Genomic DNA, 12,117 nt, shown 5'->3' on the forward strand with positions numbered 1-12,117 from the left:
ATATGAAAAAGTATAAAATAATTACGATAGTTTATAGTGAATACGTATTAATTATATATAAAAAAAGTATTAAATAATAATAATAACAAATGATAATGCTTTAGAGTTGCTTGTGACCTACTCGAACCTTTTAATTTGCGCCTCCTTCATATCCGTTGTGAACGTTTTTTGCTTGCAGAAGCGTGCGATAGTGGCACGTGCTTTTTTACGTTTACTATATAAAAACTTTTATTATAAAAATAATTTTTACTTATTAATATATTAATTTATATAAAATTTATACTTATCTTTAAAGAAATATATAAACTATATAAATTTGACAATAAATGGAAGGAAATTCTAAACCAATGATCTACTTTTATTTTAAATTTTTGAAAGTTATTGTTATTATTAAAGCTATACATATTTAAGGACTTCCACTTTTGAAAAAAATAGTGGAAGATATTAAAAACTTTAAAAATACACTTCTTGTTATCGACAATTTGGAGTGTTTGAGCGGTACTATATTAACACTTTTTTATTGGTTACCCCACATAATTCGTTTTTTATTATTAGTCTTCATTTTTTTGTAGTTTTTTTATCTGGATTAGTACTTAATTATATTGTTTATTGAGAATTTTTATTCGCATTTGTTATTTTTATATTTTCGTATTAATAAACGTCTCTTCCTTTATTAATAAATATATATTTTTATAAATAACTTCTTATTTTTTTTACTATTATTAATTCTAAGGATATTCACTTTTTATTAATTGACTTTAAAGTTTAATTTTTTTTTTTACTTGAAGATTTTTTAAATTTTATAATAACATGAAATATATTTAATTTATTGACTATTAATTTTTTCCAACCAATCAGTTTTATACTTTTTCAATTGTTTATAAAAAATTTCAACCTTTTTATATTGGCTTATCGCGTTACTTCTAAAATGTTATGTATTTTTGTAAAAATAATGAATCTTATATATTTTATAAATAATATTAAGTTTGTGCAAGTTTATATCAATTATTGTGGTGCTTATAGCATTTTCTGAGTCTTTATATATTGGTTGCTGAATATTTTATATATACTTTTAATATTTTAACTCAATTTTATTTGCTTTATTGATTAAGATAAATATTTCATTGTAAATACTTTTCTGGTGCACTCGAGCTTTTTAATGTCTTTTTATTGGTTATTGAGTTCACTTATTTTCCTTGAATATTTTTTAAAGCTATTTTTTATTGGTTGTGGGGCTTATGATTTTACTTTATTTTTATACTATCGGTTGCGCAGTTGACTGCTTTACCCTGAGTGATTGAGAAATTTCCATTAATTTTTTTAAAATTTGTGATTTTTCCATTTTATTTGTAAAGTAATTTTTTTTGTATACGTCGGTTTTTTATAGTTTAATTATTATTTTGATAATATTTATTATAAATTCTTTTATATGTATTCCCATAATTTCATTATATCATATTTAATTATTATTTTAAAATGAATAATTTTCATTTTTTTAATGATAATGCTAGGGAGTATTTATTATTGTTTTTATTCGAAGATGACTTGGGATATTTATTGTTTTTTATTATTTTTTTTTTGGATTATTGAATAAAAAATTTATGCGCTCTATATTTATTTTTTTTGGTTAAGAAGTTTTTTCTCATTTTTGAATGGTAAATCTTTGTATAATTTTATTATTTTTCAATATTTTATCGGTTCCTTTTATTTTATTCTCTTTTTTATTGGTTGCTTTTTTACTTTTTCAGCGAAAAAATATTTTTGCCTCCATTTATTACATAATTATTTAAATAACTTTTAAAAGTATGTTCCTTATTTTTTTTTTTGTTTTCGTGTGCATCATTTATTATTCACTAAATTTTTTTACTTGTTATTATTTTAGTTTTTATATAAATAAAAAATATATCATTGTAAATAATACACTTTGTATTTATTTACTAGTTTATTTTTTTTTAATTACTAAAAAATAAATAATCCTTTTAATATATATTAAAAATTTTTTTTTTCATAATATTTATTATTATAAATATCATTTTCTTTTTATTTCTATTTATATTAATATTTTTAAAATTCTATTTTTATTATTTTCATTTTTTTATTTTTTATAATTATTTATAATCATAAAATAACAAATCCACAATTTTACTTTATTTTTTTATAAAATTCTTTATTAAAAAAAATTTTCTTTAAGATTCCGGAAATTCAAGCGCTGTAGGAAAAAAAATAATGATGGAACTTGAATCATTATTGGCCGAAAGAATTTCGCGGTTTGTATTGTTGGGTATTTCCTCAAAAACTTTACCGCCCTTTTTATCTTCCCTTTTCACGCACACTTTTGCTCTGCCGTATTTAGAAATGTATATTATTTTTTATTGGTCACTTATAAATTTAAACATATTTTTATAATTTTTATGAAAAGTTAAAGTTATAAGCATTTTGAAATCATAAAATAATGAATTATATTAACATATTTGTATTATTAACACAATTTAGGAATATTTATTAATTTTTATGTTATTATATTTTTTGTCATTAAAATATTTTTTTTATTATAATAATAATATTAATATTTATTTTTTTTGAACTTTATACAAACAGCGAAGATAGAAGGAGAATTTGCTTGGAATTCGGTATAAGTTCTGATGCTTCCGAGTTTTTATCGAAAGTCTCTTTGTTCATTAATAATATTATTAATGATACTATTAATTATTGTTTTTAGTTGGTATTCATTAAGAGGCTTACTTTTCACTTTTTAAAGAAATTTGATTCTATACTTTTTTATTTAAATATAGATATTAATTATAATTATAGAGTAAAAAGCCTTAATTGTTAATTTTTTTTGAATGCATGTTTGTTGGCCATTTCATTATCTTTCTGAATTTTCTATAAATTAGAAAACTATTGGATTTTCGCCTCGTGATTTATACCGCCTTTTTCGTTGTTCTACTGCCCTGCGGGTCTTGCACCCAACTTATAGCGAGCTTGAATTATAGTGGATCTTTTTATTATTAAATTTATATATATTTTTTATGATTTTTTTAATGTATACTTTTTTTTATGTCAACATTTCGTTTTGTACTTTGATTCGCTATTGCTTAACAGATTTTTTTTTTTAATTATTTCGTTTTTTAGAGTATGATTTTAATTTTTTATATATATTAAGTTCAGTTATTAGTGGATAATACATTTAACTCAAAATAGTTTTTTTTTTTTTGGGGGGGGGGGAGTGAATATTTATAAATCCACATGTTTACTCCAACAATTAAAATTATGAACGTTTGCATTTCATTTTCCCAGCAAACTGCATTTTTAATGATGAATTTGTTATTTATATGCACGTGAACCCCAACAATATATATATATTATTACTTTTTATGTACATGAAATAATTGTTGCACTATTTTTATTGCAAGCAAACTATCAAATTTTTATTTAATGCATTTTTTTGCGCAATTGTTACCTCAACAATATTTTTTACATATTAATGGAACTCCTTTTATAGTTTAGCCGATTATAACTGAATATTTTTAAATGATATATAAAGAAAATATTTGTTGATATAAAATATGTATTGTAAAAGGAATTTTATTTAAATATATTCATTGCATAAGTAGTTGACCCAACAAAACTTGATTCAATATTTATTGTGATTATTTCTTTGTATTAAAATATAATTTTATACATTCGGTTATTTTATGCCTCCCATTATATTTATTTCCCACTTGATGTTTGCATTTTTTCTGTTGACATTTTATATACGTTTTAAATTAAAAAAATTCTCACTTTTACTGGATTTTAAAATTTATTTACTGCCTCTAATATAGTTTAAAATAATAGTGTATAGATTAAGTTTCTCTATATTATTTACTTTTTTTTATGCGTAATTTTTCCTTATATTTTAGTGATTTGGGGCTGAAGGAGTTCTCTTTGGACACTAAATATCTTGAAAAGCATGAAAACTTTAAGAATCTTGAAGAACTTGGAGGGTTTCTTTAATAATTTTTTATTGGTCGACATCATATATAAACTTTTTCATGGTTTTTACTGAATATTTTGGTAGATACGAGCACGTGATACAATCATTGACGGAATCTCTTATATGGCCGCTTTTAAACAATACAATGTTTCAAAAATTGGTGTAAACTTTTTCTTATTGCTTTTAGTACTGTTTTAAGTAGAATGTTATTTTATTGGCTGATTAATGGAAAGAGGTTCTTTTGAAAGGGTTATTCTTCACTATTTTACAAGCATTTATAGTACTTTTTTATATATTCGAGTCGCTATTATAAACCGTTAATATCATTACAGTTTGTGCATGACGGCAAAAAATATCTTAAAAGAGTGGCTAATAAAAAAACAGAAAATTTTGAAAGCGGTCAATAGTATTGTTGTAGTTTGTATATAATATATTTAATGCTCTTTAAAGTAGAAATTTAATAAAATCGAATGCATATTTTTAATTTCATAAAAATAGTTTACAAAATAAATTAAGCCAATTATTAGGCTTAATAAAAAGCTTTTTTCATTTAATTTATATATATATAGTATTTTGATTTATAATTTTATTTATTGATTGCTGCTTACCTTCTGAAAAACGTATTTTATAGGGCATCAAGCCGTCTTTGGGACTTCTTTTGATTGGGCCGTCAGGCTGTGGAAAGACCACATTAGCCAAAGCAATTTTAAAAAAATATTCCATTCCGATTTTTAGCCTTAAATGGTAATCATTATTATTATTATTGCTATCACTATTATTATATATATATGTATACATATTACATACTACTCATTCTCGTTAGTTCTGATTTGTTCAGCAAATATGTTGGGGAAAGTGAAGCTGCAGTTAAAGATTTGTTTTGGCAGGCTCGAGCGGTTCGGCCGTGTTGCATATTTTTAGACGAAATAGACGCTTTCGCTGTTTCGCGAGGCTCGTATATTATTATTTATTAAAAATATAAATTTATAACAAAATTATAATTTTTTTTACTCTAACCAAAAAAAATTCATACAATATGCGTTAGGCTATTGGTGGAAATTTGACACATTTATAATAAAAACTGTGATTGGGAAATATTAAAACTACTGCTAAACTTTTTTGAGCTATAATTTTTTTTCACTATTTTTTTCGTCTCATTGAAGATTTTTTTTATTTGATTGTATTAAAATTGCTTGAAACACTTTTTTTTTTGCGTGTCTTGAGTATGTAATTTGGTTGGTGGAGAATTTTGGAGATTTCGTAATTCACTATTATTAGTTTGTATCTTAGTTACGTTTATTGATTTTTTTTTTATTTTTTATTATACTTTTACTTATAACTTTTTACTTTTAACACATTGTATCTATTTTTTATATATAAAGTTTTATAATAAATTCATTCCTTATTTGGTTTTATAACTTTAAATTTTTTAGTTATTTATCTTAATAAAATATTTAGTATTAACTTTTTTTTCAATTATATTTTATTATTGTTTTATGAATATTTTTTGTAATAATTTATCAAAGTAAATTTTTAATTTTTAAATTATTTTTTATATTTTCTTAGTCTATTTTTATAATTTTATTTTATTTTATTTAATTCAAGTAACATTTATATTTTATATTTTTTATTATTTACTTTTTAATAATTTTTTTAATCATAAAAGAAATTTTTATTATATTATTTTTTATTTAATGCTTAATATTATGTGCCTTTTAGTTTTGCTTAAAAATTTTAAGTAAATTTATATTTTATATTTTTTTATTAATTGTTTGCATTTCTACATTATTATTGGCAATTTTATATTATAGTATTTATATTTATTAATAACTTAAAAAGTAATTATATATAATATTACAATAAAATTCTACTAATTTTTTAATAGTATTAATATTTTTATTGAATTTTAAAAGTACATATTTTATATTATTATATATATAATATGTATTTTTTTTATTTTGTTTTTTATATTCCTTATAAATATTATTTTATGACTGTTTATCAATTCTTTAAAAGTAATTATTACTAATATTATAAAATATTATATTTTTGTAATTTCTTAAAAAGTTTATTATCATAATTATTAAAGTTTTTATTTTTATAATTTTTATTAATTGTTTTTTTATTTTCAAATGTTATTGTTTTAAAAAAAATATTCGAGAATCAATTTTATTGTTAATATTTTATATTTTTATTAATTGAGTTCATATTATTTATAAATATTTTATTATTATCGATTATTATTTCTTGAAAAGTAATTATTATTATTATTAAATATTATATTTTAATATTTTTTATTATTTGATAATATTTTATTGTTGTTGTTTATTAATTCTTGAAAAGAAATTATATCTATTATGATTAAATTTTATATTTTTTTTGTTTTTTATTAATTTTTTATATCCTTTTTAAATATTCTATTATTATTGCTTATTAATTCTTAAAAGAAATTTTTATTATTTTTTTTTAAATATTATTTATGTATTTTTCATTAATTACCACTTTACATAGTTTGAAATATTATATAATATTGTTTAATTATTATTATTTAACAATTTTTTATTACTTTTCATTAGTACTTTTTCTTCTATTGTAAATTTTTTTTCTATATATTTAATATTATTTTGTTTCTTTCTTTTTCTTATTTGTACTTTTACTTTTATGTTTATTTTTTTTCTATTTTCCTTATTTTATTTTAATTTGTTTGTACTTTTATTTTTAATGCTTATTATTGTTTTTTTATTTTATTGTATTTGTACTTTTACTTTTACTTTTTATTATTTTATTATTTTCTATTTTCAGTTTTCACTATATTTATGTTTTGTTTATTTTATAATTTTTTGTAATTTATTTGTTGATGATTTTTATTTTTTTATTTATTTATTACTATTTAATATCCATTTTTTGTTTGGATTTCTTTTACCTTCTTTAATATATTTCCCTTTTACTTATAATTTTTTTATACTTATTATGTATTTCTTAAATTCCTTAATATTAATAATATTCTTAATATTATTTATGTATTTTATATTTTTTATTTTTATATGCTTTTTTAATTTTTTTAAAAACGTATACTTTTTATTTCTGTTGTTTTTACTTTTATTAAATACTATTTTTATTCATTTTTCTATTTATTTTTAATATTCTTCTATTTTTGAACTCTTTCTTATAATATTTATTGTTTTTGATTTTTTTTTAAGTTTTTTTTTGTTATTTATAAACTTTTACTGATGATTTTTATTATTATTAGATACGATAAACGATACGACTGGAGTGTATAAGAGAGTTTTGTGCCAACTTTTGAGTGAAGTATATACTTTAAATTTTTATTATTTTACTGCCTTTTAATATATTTTTATATAAATATTAATGAACTTTACTTTTATATAAGAACTTTTATAATCCAAACTTTTTTTAATTTTTAAAAGTTTTTGGATAGTATATATTTTTGAGTTAATTTATATTTATTACTGCGTCTTTATATATATTATATGGAATATTATAAACTTTTAATAATTCTAAACACGATTTTTCATATAAGTTTTTTAATGATAAATATAATAAACTTTTGTTTCTTTTTATATGAAAACCTTTTAAACTTCTAACAGATTTTGAAAACTTTCGATGATTATAAACGAAAAATTTATAAACTCTTTATAAATATTTCCAATACTTTTTATATTTATAATGAAAAAGTTTTAAACTTCTCTTTATTATTAATTAATGTTTTAAATTTTATTATTATTTAATAAACTTTTATTTTTTTTATAATATTCTTGATGAATTTTCAAATACAAAAACTATAAACAAAAATTGTATTTAATATTATAAAATCTTTTATATATAATTAGAAAAGCTTTAAACTTCTTTTTATTATTAAATAAACTTTTATTTATTTTTAATCGAACGGATATTAAAATTTTAATACTTTAAAAAAATTTTATAAAATATTTTAATAAAACTTTAATATTCTTTTAAAAAAGTTTTAAACTTTTATTTATTAATAACAGATTTTAAATTTTTTAAAGCTTTCCTTTATTAATTAATAAGCTTGTATTTTTTTTATAGTAATTTTGAACGATATTCATTTGGTTTCTTATAAAACTTATATAAATTAAAAGAATTTTAACCTTATATTATTCTTTACTAATTTTAAATTTCTCAAACTTTTTTTCCTTTTATTATCTAAAAAACTTTTTATTCTTTTTTAAATTTATATAAACTTTTAATAATTTTGACTAAAAAAGGTTTTTTTTAAATTTTATTAATATGCACAATTTTTAGGAATTTTGACTTTTTTATTCTTTTATTATAAACTTATCTTTATTTTTTTAATAAACCTTAATTTTTACTAAATCAAAAAAAATATGAAATAGTAAAAACTTTTTTTTAAAGTTTTATTAAATTTAGTGTTAAATATAAAAAAAAAAATTTTTTTTATAATAAAAAGTATTATAACTTTTAATTATTTTTAAATTTTATTATTATTATTATTATTATTATTATTATATATTTGAAATTTTTAATAATATAATACAAATTATAATAAAATAAATATAAAAATTATAAACTTTTTTCTAAAATTATCAAAAAAATTAAAATAAACTACAAAGCCGATCTTTTCTATTGAATTAATATATCAAAATTTTTTAAAGAAAAACTATTTTATTTTATTCTAAATTATAAAATTTATAAATTTAAAGTAATTTTTATTTTAGTTAAAAAACTTTTCTTCAGTGTTAATTATTTTTATAAAACTTGAAAATTTTAATAATTCTATATAAAATATAATTAAAGCTCTATAAATAATAAACTATTTTTTTGGAAAATTATAAAGAATAGAAACAAAAAAATTTAAAGAAATTGCAAAGTCACGCTTTTCTTTAAAATACTGCAATAAAAATTAATAAAACCTTAAAAATTTTATTTTTATATAATAAAAGTATTAAAGAGTTATCTCTAACTAATTTTACTTTGAAATTAAAATGAATGAAATATTAAACTGTATTTTTTTAAAAAATAATATTTTGAAAAAAATTAAAATAAATAATATTGAAAAGAAAAATAGAACTTGGACTAAATAAATTAATAATAAAAAAATTTTTAAAAAAGAGAATCTACTTTTTAAAAGTTAATATGAATATCAAAATTTTTAAAGAAAAAAAGTATTTAAATTTTTACAATAAATTTTAAATTAATTTTAAAGAAATTTTAAAATTAAAAAAAAAACTATTTATTAATTAATAAAAATTTCAAGCGGTTTTGATATTTTTGTTTTTTTATTAAATATTTTTTTAGAAATGCATAAATAAGTTTATATATATGTTATATAAATGTTATATACTTTTTCTTAAAATAACAACCAACTATGGCGTCTTGTTGAGCTCAGCGAGATAAAACTACCTTTGGGGCTGCTTTAATAAACTACGGGAATAAGAGACCAATGACCTCATATAAGAAACTGGGTGGTTTAACTTAGAGGTCTTACAGGAAAATAACAATTATAAGAATCTATTTGATCCTAATACTTGTATATATATGTAGGATAAGATTCTTATAATAAGGCAAAGAAGTTTTTGGAATTGTACTCTGCTACTTAATAGCTTATTTTGATTGTTTTTTTTTTAAACGGTAATTAGTACATAACGGTCTCTGGGCAGATAAGCTGTTAAACTGTGAATTTAGAAGCATAGATAGTTCAGTCCTAAATTTTTAACACTTTTACTAATTATTAATAACTTTTATATTAAAAATATTTATAAGCTTGTAATAACTTTTAAAAGTTATTATATTATTAGAAATACTTAAAAATATAATATTTTTCTATAAACACTTTTTATTACTTTTTTTAAATAATCTATTTAATTGTTGTTTTAAATATATAAAAAAATTAATATATATTTTTACAAATTTTTAAAAACTTTTTTCATGTATTTCTAAAAATATTTTTAAAAACTTTTAATAATTTTAAAAATTTTATTATCAAGTTTTAAATACTTAAATGTAAAATTTTTCTATATAATACTTGTAGATTTTTTTAAGTTGATTGCTTTTTTTATACCTTTTTAAAATGTGTAAACCTTTTATTTATTATTTTTAATATAATATTATAAAAAGTTTATATTTATTTATTCCTTTTACTATTTTATTTATTAATTATTTATTTAAAAACTTTTTTCATATATTATTTTTTCTCCTTATTTATTTTTATTTCATTATAATTGTTATTTTTCTTGAGTATTATAAAAATAAATTATATTTATTATGCTATCAAAACTTTTTATATATATATTTATAATTATTTTTAAAACCTTTAATAAATTTAATAAGTTATTTCATTTATATTATTATATGTTTATTTTCTATTAATATATTAATCAATTTCTTTCGTATCTTTATATATTTATAAACTTTAATTATTTTTTTATATAAAAAATTCTTTAAATAATTTTTTAATAAAAATTTTGTATTTTGAAAAAATAAATTTATATATGAATTTCTTTAATATATATATTCTTATATTATATAAACTTTTTCTTTATTTATTTTAATATATTTATAATATTATTAAAACTTAACAAAAAGACTTAAAGGTTACAAAAATAATAAATACTACTAAGAAAATAGGAAAAGTTAGTATAAAAAATAAAAGAAAATATAACAATTAATAAAAAAATACTTAAAAATTTTGTATATTATTAAGCTACTTTTACTGGGCTTTGAATGTTTATATAAAGTTTTTCTATACTACTTTTTAATATTAAGATGGACGGCATTGAAGAACGGAAAGGTGTATTCATTTTAGGCGCAACCAATCGAAGTATAAGCGAACTAGATCCGGCCATCATCCGTCCTGGTTAGCGCGTGTTTTTTCTCGGGAAGGCAAAGATTACGTGACTTATGGAACCTCGTTTTATTATGTTTGACTGCCATCACGCGAACTTTATTCTTGCGTGGCTCGTACGCCACGTGGCCTTTGTTTAGCCGTGAAAATATTTTATGTTCACGGGCCACGTGGTCTACAGCATATCGTTTTTAGTAGTGTTCCATGTATACGCCCACTATTTTCATGATCTTTATTTCACACATTTTTACGAATATTAACTTTCTTATAACCCCTAAGGCCACGTGGTCGACTTCATATCGTTTTCTTAGTAGCATAAATTTGTTTAACACATCCACTTGGCATATTACCACCCATGCATAAAATTTTTTAGCAGTAAAAATATTAATCAGCTCACTTACGCCTTCTTTTTTTGGTCTTCACGTTTGCTAGCATTTTAACGTTCTCTTATTATAAATTGGGACCAGTGGTTGCACTATATTAAGCCTGAGTTGTACCGGACTTGTTATACTTTACTATATATAAAAAATTACTTTTGAGTATTTCGTATATTCATTTTCTATAACTTTATTTTTATTATTTGTAGTATTCATTATTATTATTTTTTTCTATAAAATATTTAAAAGGACGTCTCGAGAAAATTCTTGAATTGCCTTTTCCAACTCACGAGGATGCTGTGGATATCATAAAAAAAGTTGTGCGCAATATAAATATTGCTGGGGTAAATTTTTTTTTCCCTTTAATTATTTTTGTTAAAAGTTTTATTCATAACTTTTTTTTTGTTTGTAAAGTTTTTATTATAATAACAAAAAAAAACCTCATTAAAATATATGCGTATTTTTAATTCTAAAAGTTGACCTTTTTCAAAAAAAGTAATGAAATTATAAAAAATTATTTAGTGTTAATTTGAAGTTTCTTAAAATATTTTTTGCTTTTTTATTTTAATTATTTTTTTAGCTTAAAAGTGTTGGTTATTTTATAAGATAATTTAATAAAGAAATTTTGTCTATACTTAAAAAGAGGTTATCATTAAATTACTTTTACTTTACACGTGCTAAAAAATTAATATTATAGCAAATCCGTATAATGTATTATTATTACTATTTTATTGGTTGGTTCCCATAGTTTATAGTGAGAATATTTTTTCTTTACAGTTAAATTTACTTTTTTCTAAAAAGCCAATTAAATACTTTTTTATATCTCGTATAAATATAATATTTTTTTATATTCCTTTCATTTTTTAGAGAAAACAAGTTGGAGTGTACAAAACATTTTTTTTAATTTATAATAATTATTT

General features: G+C 18.8%; 1 protein-coding gene across 1 annotated transcript; it reads left to right on the forward strand.

Moving 5' to 3' along the window:
* Positions 1-416: 416 nt before the first annotated feature.
* LOC135122268 (uncharacterized) lies at positions 417-11,541 on the forward strand (the record flags this gene model as incomplete). The annotated part of the gene is made up of 11 exons (XM_064046464.1): positions 417-498; positions 2,192-2,267; positions 2,599-2,665; positions 2,895-2,992; positions 3,903-3,986; positions 4,061-4,136; positions 4,608-4,720; positions 4,800-4,927; positions 7,227-7,285; positions 10,742-10,832; positions 11,447-11,541. Coding segments are annotated over exons 2-11 (852 nt in total), but the record flags the coding sequence as incomplete, so codon positions are not given.
* Positions 11,542-12,117: the final 576 nt, after the last annotated feature.

This window comes from Zophobas morio, unplaced genomic scaffold (genome assembly GCF_036711695.1).
Source record: "Zophobas morio isolate AGI-343-1 ecotype UQ-CSIRO unplaced genomic scaffold, CSIRO_AGI_Zmor_V1 ptg001055l, whole genome shotgun sequence".
Lineage (NCBI taxonomy): Eukaryota > Metazoa > Arthropoda > Insecta > Coleoptera > Tenebrionidae > Zophobas > Zophobas morio.